The 20,098-nt window shown below is 34.7% G+C and overlaps 2 protein-coding genes and 1 pseudogene across 6 annotated transcripts; all 3 read right to left on the bottom strand.

Moving 5' to 3' along the window:
* Window positions 1-1,312, bottom strand: LOC18604630 (uncharacterized). Its single transcript, XM_018117191.2, has 4 exons — window positions 1,253-1,312; window positions 1,005-1,128; window positions 821-919; window positions 1-714 (listed from the first exon to the last, which is right to left on the bottom strand). The coding sequence occupies exons 1-4, from the start codon at window positions 1,310-1,312 to the stop codon at window positions 95-97; spliced, it is 903 nt and encodes a 300-aa protein (XP_017972680.2). The 3' UTR covers window positions 1-94.
* Window positions 1,313-4,726: 3,414 nt separating this feature from the next.
* Window positions 4,727-15,443, bottom strand: LOC18604629 (ABC transporter A family member 7-like). The gene is made up of 18 exons (XM_018118253.2): window positions 15,151-15,443; window positions 14,188-14,572; window positions 13,996-14,075; window positions 13,690-13,834; window positions 12,641-12,760; window positions 12,412-12,536; window positions 11,051-11,209; window positions 9,927-10,089; window positions 9,723-9,848; window positions 9,532-9,615; window positions 8,395-8,756; window positions 7,554-7,754; window positions 7,130-7,239; window positions 6,954-7,038; window positions 6,502-6,630; window positions 6,289-6,394; window positions 5,991-6,079; window positions 4,727-5,167 (listed from the first exon to the last, which is right to left on the bottom strand). The coding sequence occupies exons 1-18, from the start codon at window positions 15,232-15,234 to the stop codon at window positions 4,868-4,870; spliced, it is 2,853 nt and encodes a 950-aa protein (XP_017973742.1). The 5' UTR covers window positions 15,235-15,443; the 3' UTR covers window positions 4,727-4,867.
* Window positions 15,444-15,926: 483 nt separating this feature from the next.
* LOC18604628 (pentatricopeptide repeat-containing protein At1g08070, chloroplastic pseudogene) lies at window positions 15,927-20,098 on the bottom strand (annotated as a pseudogene). 4 transcript variants are annotated; one of them, XR_016025090.1, is made up of 4 exons: window positions 17,480-20,098; window positions 17,164-17,210; window positions 16,415-16,566; window positions 15,927-16,104 (listed from the first exon to the last, which is right to left on the bottom strand). The product of XR_016025090.1 is annotated as a pentatricopeptide repeat-containing protein At1g08070, chloroplastic pseudogene, transcript variant X2 (transcript). The 4 variants fall into 4 exon arrangements; XR_016025092.1 differs by lacking the exons at window positions 15,927-16,104; window positions 16,415-16,566 and having other exon boundaries at window positions 16,920-17,210; window positions 17,480-17,575; window positions 17,850-20,098; XR_016025089.1 differs by lacking the exons at window positions 15,927-16,104; window positions 16,415-16,566 and having other exon boundaries at window positions 16,920-17,210.

Genomic DNA, 20,098 nt, shown 5'->3' with positions numbered 1-20,098 from the left:
ATATTATGAATCAAGTGAAGTTGCAAAAAGAAATTTCCAAAAAGAAAAGAAAGCTTGCTCCAACTTCTACTTTTAATGGACATACTATAACGGCCTAATTGGTAGTGAACCTGAAAACCATAAAGTGCTTGCAAGTTTCTCCAGGATTTACAATCTGAGAAGGAAAATTGGGGTGATTCACTGAATCAGGGAAGCCTTGAGTCTCCAAGCAAAGTCCTGCATAAGTTGAATAAACAAATCCATCTTTGCCCTTCTCGCTCTTCAACATGTTACTTGTATAAACCTGCACCCCCGGCTTGTTAGTCCAGAGCTCCATTTTTCTACCGGACTTGCTTTCATGCACCACTGCCACCTTCCTCAAGTGTTGAGGACTGGATTTGTCTAGCACATAGTTTACATCGTATCCATGAGGCAACTGGTCCAACATGCTCCCAATCTCGTGGGGTTGGAGAAAATCATAGGGGGTTCCTTGAACAGAATCGATTTTGCTTGTTGGAATCAGCTCATCATCAACTGGGGTGATACTAGAGCCAAAGAGCTGGAGAGTGTGTGACAGGATGTCCCCACTGTTGTGGCCACCAAGGTTCCAATAGGTGTGCAGGGCTAAATTCACTGGGGTGGCCTTGTTCAAAGGCTTGGCCTCCATTTTCACGCCTAGCTTGTTCGTACCTATGATCATATATGTCACTGACACTTGAAGATTGCCGGGAAAGCCTGCAAAATTAAGAGAAATATTCCTAGTGTTAGCAAGAATAACTTAAATTTTCAAGTTACTATAAGATTAATTTAATTTAATTAAAAATGGTGTATGTATGCATACCTTGTTCGCCATCAAAACTATAGTAAGTAAATGTTACATGGCTATCTTGTTTGTAATTTCTTACATGCCAGATAACGTCTGCAAATCCTTTGCTGCCACCTGAGATTAAAAATGGAGAGCTTAACAAATTTATTGAAGGATTGCGAGAATTGCAACTTGATTAGCCAGATATCATAAGCCCTACCATGAAGTGTATTTTTGCCTTCATTAGCTACTAGTTTATAAGATACACCATTTATGGTAAATTCAGCCCCTTTAATTCTGTTAGCTACACGCCCGACAATGGCTCCAAAGTAGGTTGTATCATTCTGCAATAAATTCAAAATCTCATCATATATGATGACCAAAAGGGATTCAAGTATTGTTGATATTGACAAGTCCAACGAATGAAAATAAAGGCAAATACAAAACAGGAAGAAGAATGAATACTACCTTGTAATCCTCTACTGAGTCTATTACTCTAGGTGGGTCTCCAAAATTTTTTATGCTCATGTAACTTGGAGGTTCGGTTTATGTCCCCTCATTTGTATTTTATATTTCGTAATTAATAAAATTAATAAGGTAGCTAGACCCTGCATGCTTTTTCAGAAAAAAAAAAAAAAAAAAAAAAATATATATATATATATATATATATATATATATATATAGTAAAACAAATATACCCGATGCCTAGTCATCTGCCTCTCTTCTCTTACTGCTGTTTTCAACTTGTTGGGATTCTCTTTTTCTATAATGTTTTTTTTCTAAATGCAAGTAAAATATATTATCAACGTCAAAGAAATATGGTAAAAGGAGGTTCACAAGCTCAGATTTGTGTTGCCTAACAATTTTCCCAAGCTGTATTGCTTTATAAAAGATAAAATATTCAATGCAATGAAAGCATACCTGTATGCAGGGAATGGTTTATATTGGAGAGAAACTACTACACAGGGAACCACTCCAACTGAAGCCTGTGATAAAATATCGCGGTATCATTGAAAAGAGATACGGAATCACAACAAGAGGGAGTTTTCTGTTGGGAGATCATTTCATTTTTTTTATTTACTTTTTAAATGTTTAATTGAATAACAAGTTTTACATATCAATGCCTCATATTATTGGTTTTTGCTTCTAAAATTTCTTCCTCACAAACCTCTATATGATACTTCTATGTATACATTATTGTAAAGTCATTAAATTAAGACCATCAAATATTTAATAATTAATTTTAACCATTGATTTAAATTTAAACTTGACTTAACCTTACCTAAGATCGACTTTACTGTAGCTTTTGTCATGTACATAATAATTACATAATTAATATTTTTGAATTTTAAGGTTAATGTATAAGAATAAGGATAAAAATTCCTATAATTAAAATTAACATGTTCAAAATCTTGATGTAAATATATAAGAATAAATGTAAAAAGTCATACCAAAGAAACTCATATTAAAAAAAATATTTAATTTTTTTATAAAAAGATTTTTAAATAATTTGTATCCTCTCAAACTACTATGAAAAATTTTGACAAAAAATTTAAAGTGTTGATGTTAAAAAAATAACGTATATTTTTTTTATATTGCAAATAAAGAAACAACTTATCATATCATTCTAGGCTATGTAATACCTAATACATCAGTAAATAAAAAAGGTGAAATCTCACTAGGGGGTAACTCAAACAAATGTAATCCTAAAAGCAAGTGCTCATGATTTGTAATCATCTAATCGGTACATTGATTGGCTTCATAATGAATATGAGATAAGGAACAATCCCAATGCGTGTGCGATATCTCCTTAATACCTTTAAGCAGATGAAAATTTAGATCAATTGAAGAAATACAGCCTTGCAAATTTTGTAACACAAGCAGAGAGTCTGACTCAACTTGTATTCTTCTAAAACCCATACTCCAACATAACTTCAACCCCTGAAACAAAGCCCAGATTTTCTGCTGTAAGTGAAAAAGAAATACCAATATTATGCGCAAAACCAGCTAGCCTTACTCCATCTTCATCGCTAATAACTCCTCTAGGGGCTGTAACTCCTGGTTGGCCTTTAGCACTACCATCTACATTAAGTTTGACAAAAGAGCTCTTTGGCTTGTCCCAGCTAATCAACTTCTCATGCTTCAGACTAAAAGTATCATAAGATAGAACATCCCAAGCCTCCTTAGCCCTTGACCAAATAAAGGCATTTGACGGCCAAATAAAAGAATTGTCGAACAGAAGAGAATTTCGCCAATGCCAAATATACCACACAGAGTGAATGAAAATTGAGCTCTATGGTAAAAAATCAGTCCTCAAAGAACTTGACATATTTTTTAATACCCATTGTTGAATATTTAGTTCCATAAAAAAAATCGTTGGACAGATCTGGATTGAACTGAAGCCACAATTCTTTGAATGTTTTACACTCTCGCAAAGCATGAATCAGAGTTTCACTAGCCAAACCACAACATAAGCAAACTGCTGATGAATGCAGCTTTCTTTCTACCAACCAAGTCAAAGTCGGTAATGAGTTATGATGAATTCTCTAAATAAAAAGTCTCACCCTGCTAGACGATTTAAGTCGCTATATCTTTTTCCAATAACGAGCATCGGGCGCAGCAGCATCAAATTGTATCTCATAAGCAGACTTGATAGAAAAATCACCATTGCTTGTAAGGGTCCAGTAAACTGAATCTTGCTCTAAACTGGAGCAATCAACCTAAACCGCAGCTACCATAAGAGCTATGTTTTGAGGCAAAACATGCAGAAGTAGTTCTAAATGCCATTCTCCAACCTCATTGCAAAAGCTAGCTACTGGCAACGCTGCTTCTATTTCTAAAATATCTGAGCTTGCAAAGTTTATCAAAAGACCACACGGTAGCCACAATCTGTCCAAAAATAAGTGGACTTTCCATTCCATTCATAATATTTTTTCCTATCCCCTCACTAAGACAGCTCCGGCTTTCAATATCCCTCTCCAAATATGCGAATCTGAAGACTTGGCAACAGCTTTCATTTCGAAAAAATGGTTCTAACCAAATCGAAAAAATCGAATTCATTTCGGTTCGATATGATTTTACTCACCCCTAATCTTATATATTGTTAACAATAATATCTACTATTATTGTTGGATCATATTAAATATTATAGTAATTATAATTTATTTACCATTTTATATATTAAATATATTGTTTATTTGTTCTTTTTATTCAGTTCTTATAATTTTATTTTGTTTATTGAATTATATGGTTGCAACAATGTTTAGTTTTTCTTTTCAACATGCAACTTCGTTACTTTTACCAACCATGTTTTATGCGTTCAAAGTTTTGGCAACAAAACATAAAATTGTTTTTTGAAAACAGAAAATAGGAAGCGATACCAAATAGACTTTTAATTAATTAATTGCAACTTCAACTGATATAATATATGAAGAATCTCTCCATCTATTTAGTTTGGTCAAAATTCTAGTTTTTAAGATGGTTTATATTAAATTAATAAATTTGTAGAATATTAAATTAAAGGCTAAAATTGTTGACGACCTACCCTCCTTACATCCAATTTGTTAGCCTGCTATTATTGTTGCTTAACTATTTAAAAAATGATAATTAAAAATTAAACGGTAGAAAGAAATTAACTTGGTTGATAACCACAATGCATTGATGCTAGCTGGCAATGATATTAAAAAAAAGTTCGATTATAATAATAAAACATTCTATTAATTGAACAAATATAATATAAAAAATATATATATATATATATATATATATATATATATATTTATATTTATATGTTGATAAATTGATAAGAAAGAAGAGATCAATCACATTTTAACATTTTTGGTATTGACACTTATTTATAGAAAGAAGAGAAGAAATATAAGTGAGAAATAAACTAGTATTACTATGAAAGGGAGGGAAAAATGAATAGCAGCAACAAAACAGTTGCTAAAACTACCTGTATAAAACAATATGAACTACATACTATTTGCACAAGTAATTAATGCTATTAAAATGAAAAACTGACTGATTTACATACATAAAAGTTATTTATTTATTTATATATAAGAGGAAGATATCTGAGAATCATGATAATATATTGACTGCCTGCGCCCCACGAGCAACCTTAATGAAGACATCCTCAAGAGTGGTGTCAGCCAAACCCCATGCGAACACTGTGAACCTGCTCTTTGCATTCTCAACTGCTTGGAATACATCCGCAATTCTTACCTCTTGCTTGGGCAGCTCAAACTTCTGCGTTCCCGATATTTGGTATATCTTGTTAGCACTTGGCGAGAGGTGTCGTACCATGTTCTCGACTTCTTCCTCATGATTCGCGGATGTTGTCATGGTAAATACATAAGATCCTCCATATCTAGCCTTTAGCTGTCATACCATATGAACAACAAGCTTAGTGTAAAAACAATTTGCACCCATCATTGAGTAACATACCCTTCTGACTTGAAATAGTATAATATTAAGAATAAATTTGATTGAAAAATCATTCAAAAAAATGGGAATAAGAATAAATTTCATAGGGAAAGACTTGGATGTTTGGCACACATCTGACAAGGAGAATAAGGTACAAAAGAAGCTGTTTTGATTGCAATCTTTCCTCACTTTGCTATTTTCATGAAATTTAAATAAAGTGGCTTAATAATTTAGAATGAAATTATACGAATGTATGGGTTCCTCATTAATTAAGATGGAAAAGTTTGGAGGAGGAGTTGAGTAAAAACAATTTATTGCAGTTACTACTTAACAAGGTTTCTCACTTGAAACAGCTAAAGAAGATGACTTGAAATATTACAGTCAATTAGGAGAGAGGCTGATTTCAAAGGTGAAGGACTATTGTGCATGTTTTAACAGCATAGAGCACAAAGTAGCCCCCCCTCCCCTCCTTTTTCTGTAATACAGTTAGCCCACATATTTTTTACTTCCCATAGACATGCAATCAAGTATGCCCTTAAAAAAAATGGTTTTGCACCTTTCCTCCCAGATGAATTTATTATTATTATTATTAATAAAAAGATGGTACATAGATATCTTGATGATAATAGAGAATAGAATCCCCCAGAGAAGAGTTCGATTCACAAACTCTAATCTACCAACAGGGTCTGTGAGAACCACCATGCAAAAGATGCAAATGAATCTACTGTAGCATATAACTAGAACACAAATTCATGAACGAGAGAAGATAGTAAATTACCTCTTTAGGATTTCCTATGCACTGCAAGCTGCCATCTACAAAAATCCCTAATCGATCACATAACACCTCTGCCTCTTCCATTGAATGCGCTGCAATCATTCAGATAATATTTGTTGGTATAAAAGGGAAAAAAGTTCTCACCTACCATTAACAGAAATGTTACAAACACCATTTTCTTCTTTTTATGTAAAAGTGCAAAAAGGAGAGCGAAGCATGCAGAATAGGTTTATATCTATAATCCTGAGTCTAGGGACATTGATTCAATTAGGCAGAGAGAGAGAGAGAGAGAGAGCGATACTGGTGAGAATAATTGCCCTGTCTTTTTTTGCACGTTTCACAACACTCCACAAGCTGTTTCTCGAAGCTGGATCTAATCCGGTACTGGGTTCATCCATATAGACAACCTTGCAAAATCTCAAATGATTAAGCTATGAACAGCACTGAGGATAGATGTTTATTAAGGTCTCACATAGAAAAGTGGAGAGAACACAAGTCAATTTTTGACTCTTACCTTGGGATCCCCAATTAGGGAAATGGCAACACTGAGCCTCCTCTTCATACCTCCACTATATTTCCCAGCTTGTTTGTCAGCAACCCCTCCATGAAATAGGTTGACACTCTTAAGAGATTCTTCCACTGCCTGAAGCAAAAACAATGGAATGAAGAAAAAGACTTATAACTTTTATGTGATGATGCCATTACAACTACATTGGCCCACATCAACCTAGCTTTCTGTCCTGGACAAACTTCAGCTGTGCAATCAAATTTCAGTCCAAACAAATGGCTAGCTAGATTCAAATTTAACAAGGTCCACACTTGACACTTTTAATTAAATATTGGAAAATGTCATATGAAGTTCTAATAGAAGAGTATCTAGAGTTTACAGTTAAAATTAACCCATGAACGTCAAATTCTCTAAGTAAAATTCATGACAAGCTCAAAATATAGATAATTTTGACTTACTTGATTCAACGCAGAACCTCTGAGGTTCTTCAATCTGCCATAAAATAGCAAGTGCTCCCTCCCTGTTAGGGTTTCCCAGAGCAGGCTGATTTACAAATAATAAAACAAAATAAGAAATTTAATCCTTTCAAGGGAAAATAATTTGTTTCTTGGCAAAAGGAAGTGTTATATCCTACTCATGCTGCGGGCAAACACCCATGCTTGTATAGATTGTATCCATATAAGTCCGTATATCCAGACCCTGAACATATGCTGTCCCCGAGGTTGGTTTTGTGAGCCCAATCATCTGACAACAGAATAACACTTAAATATTGCAAAGAAGGTACCAGCTAAATTAGGTTCTAGCTTTAAAAGATACAGGCAGGTGTAAGACCAAGTAAATATCACTATCATCTTAGATAGCACTAATCCCTATATAGAAAATTTTTGGCTAAAATTACTTTTGGGAAAAGAAAGTAGATCCTAACACAGAGGATTTCATTTTCAGCCCCTCATATTACAGAACAAGCATGTGAGCCTGCAGTCAGGTGTGTGCATAAAAGGGCTATTTTGAAAGCATAAAAGTTCTATTTTTTAAAAAATAAACTAATCATACACTACCATATTGATTAAAGAAGTCTTGCCAGCGCCATTGGGTCCCAGCATGCCAAAGCACTCCCCTCTAGGCAAAGCAAGAGACAATCCTCTTACTGCAAATTTCTCAGGATTTCCATCCCTTGCTGGATATATCTTTTTGAGGTTGTCACAAATGATGGGATGACTAGTGCTTGGTTCAAGTAGCAACTGCTCCACCTTCTCCCTCTGGCAAAAACAAAAAAAAAAAAAAAAAACTCTTCATGCAAGTGAATGAATCATATCACATTGACCTAAACACATAACACTTTGAAACACAAATACTAAGCTACAGCTGCACAATGCTTAATGAATGCAAAATGAAAAAGTTTTATTTTGAGATGAACCGACATCAGATTAGATAAAAACATAAAAAGTAGAATGACACTCTTAGTAAGCACATCTGGAGAAAATTACTAACACTAGCTTCATGATAATTACAAGAGGTGGAACCCAAAGCGTCAGGTAGACATTTTCTACTACATAAAGGCATAAAAGTCCAACAGTATAGCCATCCTTTCTAGCACATTATATTAACTAATTAAAGAAGCATAAACAGTTACAAGTGGAGGTTAATGAAAATAGCGAAAAAATAAAAAATTACAACTTCCTCTGAAAGATGTGGATGGTCAAACTGTTTTCTTTTCTAACATAAGAAATAATAATGTTAATAGCATAAAATAAATCCCTCTCTGCTAGTGTGTGAAAAACCAGTCTTTTGGCAGACTATCCATCAATTAAGTGATTAGTGATCACTAACCCCTTCAAAAAAATCTATCCTTAAATAAGAATATGCATTCAAAAAAACCAAAGAAAAAGAAGATGTTACCTCCTGATTAACATCAGGTTTGTCCATCTGAACAAAAACTTTTGATCCCAGCCTTTGCAAACTAGGCCTCCGAAAAGATGATGGAGGCTTTCTCCGGAAGTTTTGCAAGAAAAATAGAGGACTCTTCCCAGCACCTGAAGATGAAACCTGATCTACATAATAAGCAACAAAAAGCACCACCAACCACTCTATAAAAGTGATAATCAAAACCTCCCTCATCCCATTTGTGCTGTCACTCAAATCCCCCCACCGCATCCCATCTGTCCCCATATAATTTCCCCTGAAAGAATATTGTCCAAACTCATATAATCCACGATACAAAGAGAATCCAGGATATAACTCCATTGTGATAATCCAGCCTCCTACAACAAATAAAAATGAGTCTTGCAGTAAGTAGGGTGAAGGTACAAGTGAAGATGACAGAAGTTGAGAGACCAACTGATGATCAAAAGCAATACCAGCTTATCAACTACGACTAAACCATGCACTAGATTAAGCAGGTGACTATATTTTTACACCCTTTCATCAGATAGAATTAAAAATAAATAAAACAAGATTACCCCCAACAAAGGAGCCTTTATTTTGAGAAACAAGGATTTCAACCCACACCAAACCTGCCTATTTTTCCACATTCAGTTCAACTATATGACAACTACAAGTAATCTATAAGTGAATAACCTCTTCGAATCTTAGTTAAATGAAAACAATGATAAAATTTCTAAAATGCATTCCAACTCTTCTAAGTTTATAGAAGCCTAATTTATGAGTAACCTGGGCCCCCGGGTTGAATTCATTTCTTGATTCCTCACTAATAATCACTACTTCCCAAATTCAGTAAGTCCACAATGGTGTCTACTCATATGAGGATGCATCAATGAGCAGTATTGATGTCAAAGGAACTGGGTCTGCCATTGTATTTTTTCTTTCCTACTGCCATCTCCTTTCCCAAAAATTTTCCGGGTACAAAATTAAGTGCTAAAAGTAGTTTTTCCTCTGGCTGCAAAACATTAGCTTCTTTAAAAAGTCATCTAATAAAAATACTTAGTTTCCTTTGACAAATAGTTCCTGTGGTCTAAACAGAGAATGACAAAGCTTGCAAACATAACAATTTCATTTTTTATAATTTCTTAAACTTACTTGGGAATGACTCATCTTCAATGAAGGACTGGAAGAGAAAGCCACCTAAAAGTCCCGTTCCAAAGACAACTATGTATCCAATTACTGTAATCATTGACAAGCAGTCATGAGAAATAAGTCAGTTAACTAACCTTTAAAACAGAGTAGAGGTTTGCCAACTAGCTCAAGTAAATCAGAGAGCTAAGACAAACCTGAAGCAGTCTTAACATTTGAAAACATTGCAGCTACAAGGAAGGCCATGGAAATTTGCAGGTTTATGTAGATGAAGTAAAATACAAACTGGATACTATAATCGTTGAGTGTGAAGAATTTCAACCCTGGAAAAAAGTCAAACAAATTAAAGAGCAACTTGAAGTATAGATAATTAAAGTGGAGTTCAATGACAAGATTAGTACCTATGAGTGAGCCAAATATCACAAAACATAGCATGTACAGCAAAGAGATGACAAGAAAATAAGCATAAGTTATCATCCAATAAGGTCCATCACCAAGCCCGTGCATTTTCATCATGACTCGTAGTTTCTGTTGTTTCTCATATACTAGTGAAGTCAACACCACCTACATTGAAAACCAAAATGTTGAGACATAAATAACACAATATACTATAAAACCATCAAAATATTAACCAAAAGAGATCATAACCAACCTCAAGAGAGGAAAATTGCTACTATAGACCTTTCTAGATCAAATTTGGCACTATGTTTACACTTCTCAAATAAAGTTTGCTCTTAAGTTTATGAGGCAATGCTGAAAGTCCATGAATAAAACATAGACCTGTTATCCAAAAGTCTTAGTATAGAGGAGAGGTAAACAGGAAGGAATCTTGCATAAAGAACTGCCTGATTAGATTTTCTCACTTAGTGTATGCCTTCCCACGAAGAAAAGTGGAGCACTGACTATAGTACTCCATGTCAATTTGCAAAGAAAGCCCATTATATATTCTGTTTATAAAGCAACACTAACTAAATATTCTCTTGGCCCTTCTGTCTAGAAACAGAATATAACCTTACTGCATATTTGTCTTATAAATTATTGCCTAGAATTGCAGATGTCTGCATATTGTGCATGTTCATAACTACTATAACTAGTGAATTTATGGTATGACTCAGAAGTCAACAAAATAACTGATCCAAATATATTACAAAAGAACTGCAATTTTTTAATCTTAGAAACAGAACATAATCTTACTGCATTTTTGTATTCCAATTATTGCTTAGAATTGCAGATCTATGCATATTGTGCCTTGTTAATAACTGCTATAACCAGTGAATTCATAGGATGACTCAGAAGTAAATCAAAGAACTAATCCAAAGATATTTCAAAGAAATTCTTCTACCCAAATTAGAATTTAAATTTGATTACAAAAATTTTACTATCAAATAATTATGCCAAGAATGTGTGATGATTTTAATGATGATCGACTTGCTATAGAAGTCATAATATTAGAAAATTTGCAACGATGGACACACTATACTGTAGTTAAAGAACCGACACCAATGAAAAAGAAATAAATACTTACAGGGAATAGTTGTAAAACAACCCAAGTAAAGAAGAGTGTTCCAAGAAGAGATGACAAATCAATCCTGAGTTCAGTTTCAGGTTTTGGCATTTCTTTGACAAACTCTAATAGCATTTTTGTACCAGGCCCTCGCAGAAACTGAAGGTAGGCATTGGATGCCTGTAAATGTGACAATAGAAAAATATCAGTCTCTACAAGCTTTTGATCAATAAGCAAATTAATAGATAAATTTGTCAAATACACAGGCTGCAAGAAATAAGCAAGAAATTTTATAAAGAGAAGCCAATTATAATGCAAATTGTATATCATATTTGGACCATTGAGGCAACCCTATTCTTTCAAGGCACTGATTAAACCAGAATGCAAGGTGCCTTATATAGAATATAAAGTATAATGCATAACAGAATTCAAAAAGTCAAATATAACAAATAAGTATTCTATTAGTGCCTGGAAAGAACCAACATAAGCGAATTACATGATTTAAAATATTTCTTTCTAAAAACATTTGTCATGTTTTGCCACAAAAACAGGTAAGATGAAGGCTCTCTAACAACTGCATCAGAAGTGCCAAATAATCATGGCTAGAAGATATTCCAATAGAAACTCATGGGAATGCCTTCCGCCACTTGTCTCCAGAAGATGAATGATTACCTACAATTACTAAATAGAGTGGAACATATTCTACTATCCAATTAAGAAAGCATGCAAATTTTGTAGAAAACAAAACAATAATGAAACAAGAAAGTGAAAAACAACTAAAAATAGCGACTATGAACTATTGATCTCTCAATCCTAGTCCAGGTAAGAGCCATATGTGGAGCACAATTGAATCTGTATAAAAGTTCCTAGTTTCCTAACTGCTTAGTCAAAACAAATTTATCCAGCTAAACATTTCCTGCTAAGTGATATTGGTAAATAGATTGCAACAATCTTATCTACCAAGACTGCACAGAGTATTACAAAAAGATACCATCTCTGGTGTGCTTGAGAAATCAAACCACAAACATATCAAAGAGTATAGTCTTCCGTGTATATTTTAATATGGAAAGTTATGATGTATGGGATTAAGATTCTGCCAAGATATTGATGGTTTAGAATGGTTCTTATAGGTGCCTTCATCCTAACTCCTAAAATCTTTTCTATCACTCCTTCAATATACAATTTTCTATTTTTGAGGTAAGCAAGATTAAAACTCTAAAATCCTACCCCAACACTTTTCTTTACTAATCTAGAGAATCATTTTTTCAGAACCATTTTAAAGATACATGAGATTCTAAGATTAATTCCCCACTGTAAGCTTAGTAATAACAAAGTAATATGACAAGGAGGAAAGCTAACTTCATCAAGTTCAAAATACATACCAGATTTACAGATCGGGGGATCCGCAGCAATGACATTGGACTGCCAGCTGAGTAATTACTATAGGTAGAATTGTACCAGACGCTCACATTAAAATTATTGCCATCTGAGTTCAAGAAATCATATGCTGTGGAAAAGATAAAAACGTCAGTATTTTTCACTACGATATGTACTTTTATGTAAATTAGATGATATGATACAATTAATTTTTGAATTTTTGGCTAGACCAACCTGCAACAAACTCATTTATCTTCTCTTCCAGGTTCCCTTTTCGGTAACCTTTATACAGCTCAGCATTCACCTCAGAAGAACTATTGCGCCATAGGTATAAACCTTGTACACATCTTATCTCTATAGTCAATGAAAAATTAACGAGATAAGCAAAAGATTCAGAATCTTCCTGAAATAATATTTTAAGTAACATTGTAGTTTACTTTTAAATAAAAGGTAATATTTTATGGTAGAACATGGAAGAGCCATCAACGATTAGATTTTATGGTAAATCAAGGTAATATTTATGGATAAATTCCAAAAATTGAATCTCTAAAATAAATGAGCCATTCTAAAACATTAGATTTGGAAAAAAAACTCTGGTTTGGGATAAACTTGAGGTTTGCTGACTATCAATAAGAAAATAATAAATCAGGCAAAAAGAAGTTAAACTGGCAGAGTTTGACCTACGAAACCTCAAAGCAACAATGTAGTATAAATTACAGCATCTGTCAATGAGTTTTTCATAAACCGCATAATTTAAATTACTCTGCAATGGAGTCAAAATGTTTGACACAAACATACGAGTCTAGAACCTGCCTACCACTGTAACAAATTTGTAGTTGGTAAAATTAAGAAAAGAATATGAAAAGTGCACTAGCCATATGAAAATAAAAGAATCGTAAAGTTAACATAAGAATGACCTATAACTCTTTCAATTAAGTTGATGATATTGGATGTCTGAGAGTAATTGAAGGTAATTAGCTTACATATTGATAATTTCTACTAGGCTTTCTTCATGTGCATAATGTCTATTTCAATCAGTAGGTTCGAATCAGATACTGTACATTTAATCAATATATGTTTAAAGTTTGGGACATTTAAATACCCACATCCAGAATTTTTTCCATTAGGTTTTTTTGATTCTCTACATGACCATGCCCAATATTCTTGAAATTTTTCATTATTCCAATTCAACTAGTCCATTCATGCAATCTCATCCATAGAACAAGAAAGCAACCTGCATGTAATTTGAGAAAGTTAAGATTCCTTGAGAAAAAGCATGTTACCTATTTCCCTTGTTATGGATGGTTGATTGATGAGAACAGAAGATGTTGAGTTCGATGAGCACTGGCTTTGAATGTTATAAATGGGAAGAGCCGAAGCAAAAGCAGGATCAATATAATTGTAACCCTCAGGATATGTTTCTGTACCCTGAAACATTTTGGGAAGCCAAGTAGCAGACAAATTATAAAACCAAAAGAGGAGAAGCAGGATTATGATTTCAGATTCTAAGTCCTTGCCAAAATCATAAACAGAAAAATCAGCAATTATATGAAAGTGGAACAGGAAGAAAAAAGATGAGAAAAACTTACCAGGACATTGGTGGCCAAACTGCCTAAAAGATCAGAGGAATTTGTATTGAAAGAAGTTGAGAACATACTCCCCGTCAAAACTGCCAAAATCAGCAGAAGAATTTTATCTGATTTACATCTTCCACTGTAGTAGTTTAGTATAAAGCTGAAGAAACTGAAAATACAGGGAAAGAGAAGAAGCAAGACGCATACTTTCTCCAAGCGATTGATTATTTCCTGTGAAAAATGTAGTTGCAGGACAAGACCCCGTGCTCCTGCAAGACTCATTTGGCAGGTCTGCAGATATAAATAAATCAGTTCTCACTGCACGATAGTTTGGCCCTGGAATTTGTAAAAGTGCAGGCCATCCTGGAGGGTTAGGAATTGGACAACTCGATGCTTGATCCATTGTTGAGTACTGTAACCCACATTCTCTCCTCTGGCATTGACCATTTCCACTTGCTTCAACACAAGCACACCCACAGCGATTATCCGCATTGTTTAGTTGACTGTCCACCAATATTTGCAACAAAACAAACAGTATACAGAAAAAAAGTGGGAAGGAAATCAGCCGAATATTTGTCCACATGTTCCTTTTCTGCAAAATAGAACAGACGATATAATTATCTAAATATATAAATAACAAGAGCCATTGTATAATTTTGGAAATTCATTCCTATTTGATAATTACATCTCTCTTAAAAGAGTAAACTTTCAACTTTATAGTAAATGCATGTCAGTATTAATGATTCTCATAAGGGTTCATATAAAACACACACACAGGAAGACGAAAAGAGGAAGAGGAGAAAGTATTAGCCCAAAAAGGTTCTAAAGTGCATAGGCAAATGAAGCAGTGACCATAAATAATCAATTAGTGATCTGATTCCATAAAGAAACATTGACAAATAATTAGGAAAAAGGAATCAGTAATCACCCCACCAAATAAAACCATCCCATAATCAACAAATGAAAAAGCGATCCCAACGAGAGATAAAAAGCACACCCCGGAAAAAATAAAAATAAAAAAGAATGGCATTAAATTTACTCCGACCCAGAATTTGTTTCTTTTCATTTTCCAAGTTCCATTAGGAAAAAGAAACTTCCATTTCTCAACAACAAAACCAAGACATGTTTTAAAAAATAAATCGAAAAGGAGAAAACTTGAGTGAGACCCACCTGGAAAGTTAAGTTCTTTCTGAGAAGAGCGTTGGCCTGAGCCCAGAAACTTGATGGACCAAGTGTCGGATGATGATCCGCCATTGATACAATACAATACGTTAAGCTTTCCCGCCAAGATTGAAGTTTTATTTTTCTCTTTTTTCCTTTTGTTGGTGTTCGTCTTATTGAAATAGAAGTCTCAAAATTATTACAAAAAGGGAGAACAATCTCCTTTGCTGTGCTTTGAATAAATAGGAGCTCAAGCCTTCAAGCCACAGCAAGGCATCATATAGGCCTTCGTTTCCGGCTGCTCAGCAAAGAACCACTGACTTAGGACTAAATTACTGAATTGTCCCCATTTTACGGGATTATAACAATTGCCCGCCATTTCTTAAAACTTTCTGCCGAAATTACCCGTGGTTAAATGACTATTGCACCCTTAACGTGTTTTGGCTGTTTCTTGAGGTTGCTCGTTCAAAGTCCAACATGCCCTTGGTCCAATCAAATTAGGGGGTGGTCCTGAATTAAATTTCTTGGAAATGTAAGCCATTGGTCCAACACGATATCTTGTTCATTAAGTAAAGATTAAAATAATAATACCAAAAAAAAAAGAGAATACAATTAATCCATTGATTATTTTAATTAGTACGATATCATAAAGTGGTCAACGTTAAATGAATTTCAAGTTTATGAATGTTTTCCATCACCCCCACATAATTAACTTGATGTAGTACCATATGGTCAAAACTTGAACAAGTATTAAAATTAAAATTAAAATTAAATTAATTCCACATTCAAACTTAGAAACACGTTGGAAACCCTCCAATAGCAACGTTTAAACAAGTCAATTCCGATGAACTGTGCGAAATTTGAAGGGGTAATGCAGCTTCTTGGAAGGCATTCATCATGCAAAGCCTAAGCACTCAGGGATAAGACAATGACGGGAAAATCCAAGTGACTTTTACAAAGAACCTGAAAAACAGGCCAAACATCTCTAAGCAAGTATCTACAGCATTGTTATCAGTATAATAATGAGATAATGGTTTAGAGGTCAAAGTTCAAACTACAAACTACAAGCAGGCAACGACAACATATATATAATAAAAAATTTTCCTTTCCATGACATCATCTCTCAGTTTTAAACTTCTAAGCATTTTGAACAATGTAATGAGGTGTTCATTTGAATTTGACATTTTCCAAAGCAAGTGTATTCTTTACTTGTGGCACAGATAATGACAAAGGTTCCAATGACAACTACTTTTACATGTTCTTTTATGCATACCTGAAATGTATGTGAAACATCATCTACACCATACAAAAACATGGTCCAAAACCAGAGTTGGAGTCTAAGCATTTTTGCAATCCAAATGCTACAATTACACTTCGTTCTCACATATAGCACGCGGAAAATTCGTATGTATTACGGATCTGCAGCTGAAACAAGGATGTGAGTTCATAATAGGAAAATCAAAGATAGTATCAAAGTCACTTCAATCCCAGGTCTCAAAACATGCACCTAAACATGAAAGAAAAACATAGAAAACTTAAGCATTTACAGAAGCAGAGATAGCAGCACATAGAGCAAAACTGATACAGGGATGATTATCCAAAGGATATTCATTGTATTAGCACATTAATCCACTGCTTTAGGCCTCAGTAAGTTCATTCTATGGTGAAAGACTGGATTTTAGGATGCATTTTTTCTGATGAATTATATTAATACTCAAGGAGATTGACTTCAGAAATACATCAGCACACTGTCTTAATAGGAAATTGTAATAAACGAATTTCAAGCAGAAACTTTCATTTAAAATAATCTCAACTGTTTAATGACAAAGGAAATTACTTTTGCTGGTGGAAAAGCCAGTAAGTCAAAATCTCCAACATCATGTGAAAAAGAAAAGTATTATCCCAAAATACAAACATGATTAGTACCAAAGTTTTAAAAAAGGATAACTATCAAGTCTTAAGGAAACAGAATTTCAAAAAAGGAGAACACCCAGAAATCTCTCAATAGAAGAAGCCAAGTACTTTTCTGCCGACATTCTTTCTTCTTGCCTCTTCATGGTCCCTGATCCCTGTGGATGTTGTGAGCACATTATACCCAAAAGAAGAACAATAAGATAATATTGATGGTACTAATAATTACTATAATAATAGGTGATCCAAACCCAAAATAGTTTAGCCACTATTATATTATGGTTAAATAAAGTGATCGTATTAAAGAGAAGGGGGAATGGGGGCAGGGGATTTGTCAACAGCAAAAAGGGGCCTTCAACTATTGCAGCATTAGCAAGCATTCTGTAAAATTCTTGAGAAATCTATCAGAGTGAAAAAGAAGGGGCACCTCCAGCTTGGTAGTGAAGCTTCTGCCTTTCATAGGACTTGCCACTAGTTCAAATACTCCTACCACCACTTGCACTGATGCTTGTACAAAAATAATCTGAGAGAAAACTTGAACTCCTTCAACAACACAAAATAATAATCACTTGTATTATTACAAGCTGCATTTATCCAACTCCTCTAGGATGGGGAAATTTTCAACCAAAGCAGTATCACTTATAGTCATCAACTGAATCATCCCAAGAATTAGTTCTGCTTAACATGGTAAAGAACTCCTAATCCTCAAGTTAATGACACTGCTTCTAGAAAGTTGGATATCAATATAAATATTAAAAGATGTCTATTGCATCTCAGGTGTCCTAATCAGGACTTACCAAAAGCAGACACCTCTTCTTGTTGCCAGGTCAAGAAGCCCCTCACACACTTTTGTCTGTGCTGGCATTATCTTTTATTTCAATTTGTGCATAAAGATGGTCAACCAATCAAGAACCTCTTTCAATTCCCTTTCATTCTTTTTGTTTTTTAGGAGGGACAACCAAATCAGAGATTGTCCTAAAATTTGATGGAGTGCAACCCGCAACAACTACAACTGTTTCACTAGCAGGCATCATCTGATTAGGAAGAGAATCACTAGATGTCTAAGATAAAATCTACATCAGAATGTGCATATATTGATTGCACTGCCAATCCATCAACAATGCAGCAGACCTCACTAGATCTAGGATGAAATGTGTCACCAACTAAAAATTTATGTACTGTGTTATCCAGTTCTATCCAACTATAAGCAGCCACTTTCTGCACTCTCTTATTCTTCATCAAGTTCCGCACTTCCAATGCTGCTTGCCATCTGCCCAAACTGGCATATATATTAGAAAGGAGAACATAGTGCCCAGAATTCTCAGGCTCGAGCTTTAGCAACTTCTCAACACAGAGCTCAGCAAGCTCAACATTCAAGTGGGTTCTGGAAGCACTTAACAACGTACCCCATATCACCACATTGGGCTCCATTTCCATTCTACATACCAACTCATAAGCTTCATTTAATCTTCCAGTTCTACAGAAGAGGTCTACAATGCAAGCATAATGCTCTATCTTTGGTTCAATGCTATAATGTAATTCCATGCTTCTAAAAAACTCAAGACCCAATTCAACAAGGCCTGTTCGACTGCAGGCTGTTAATAACCCAACAAATGTTATACTGTCTGGTTTTACTTCACTTTCTTTCATTTTCTCATAGAGCAATATTGCATCCTCCGCAAAACCATTAACTGCTAGACCAACAATCATTGAATTCCAACTAACAATGTCTCTCTCAGGCATCTTATCAAATACTTGACGAGCTTTAGCTATGTTTCCAAACTTGGAATACATATCCAATAATGCTGAGGCCACATAGACATTTGAGGCCAGATCTTGAGTTTCTATGTAGGCTGCAAGGCACTCACCAGCTTCTACAGAACCCAGCTGAGAACAAGCTGATAGAACACTAACTAGTGCAACATCATTCGGTCTAATCTGCTCCTTTTTCATGCACTCGAAAAGCTCTAGAGCCTCTGTTGCTCTCCTATTTTGTGCATAACCAGAAATCATGGCACTCCAAGCAAGAGTATCTCTTGTACGCATCCGATCAAATTCTTCACGGGCTTCATCAATAGCCCCACATTTCACAAACATGTTCACTATTGCAGTTAAAACTATAGTATTTACAGAAATGTTGCTATCAGCAATAAGCTTCTTAACTTTCAACCCCAGTTTCAAATCTCTGAGCTTAGCAGTCAGAGAAAGTAAAGTCACCCAAGTAATTTGACTGGGAGGGATGTTGTTAGCTTGCATTCTTTCAAAAATTTCCAAAGCTTTGTCATGATAACCATTGTTCACATAACACGAAATCATGGAATTCCAAGATGCAACAGTTTTCTCTTTCATCTCATCAAACAAACACTCCGCTGCCATTACATCACCAACCTTAGAATACCCAGAGATCAAACAATTATAAAAAACAGGATCCTTAACCAAAATCCCATCAAAAATTTTCCTTGCCGAAAAGAAATCACCTTTCTTTGCATAAAAATCCATCAAAGCACTCTGAACATAAACATCTAAATCAAACCCATAATTTACCACTAAACCATGAACCTGTTTCCCCACAGAAACACCTGAAAACCCCGAACACGACTTAATAACAGCCAAAACAGCACGACTACTCATCTGGGTACGACTGCTATGCATCGAAGCAAATAGTTTTATAGCTTCTTTATTAAAAGAAAGTTTGGTGTAACTTGAAATGAAAGAGATATAAAGAGCTTGATCTGGCAGAGGAATTCTATCGAACACTTCACGAGCGTAGCCAAGAAAAGACGAATCAATGAGTTTTTTGACGAGAATGCGAGTTAAAGCGGCGCAATTTACGATGATTTGAGAGTGGATTTGCTTGAATTGGTTAAGTTGGTCGGAAGAGTGAAGTAAAGCAAGCAAATTTGGATTCATTCGGGCTTTTTTTTTAAGAGGAGAAGTGAGGTGGGTTTTAGTAGGAGTTTATAGGGAGTTGGTTGATGACTAGCCGTTGCCCAAAGAGTCGAAGACCATAAAACAAAATGGCGGGAATTCCAGTTGTGAAACGATG

Source organism: Theobroma cacao, chromosome 3 (assembly GCF_053813885.1).
Source record: "Theobroma cacao isolate CCN51 chromosome 3, ASM5381388v1, whole genome shotgun sequence".
Classification (NCBI taxonomy): Eukaryota; Viridiplantae; Streptophyta; class Magnoliopsida; order Malvales; family Malvaceae; genus Theobroma; species Theobroma cacao.
This window is presented reverse-complemented; position numbering and strand designations above follow the sequence as displayed.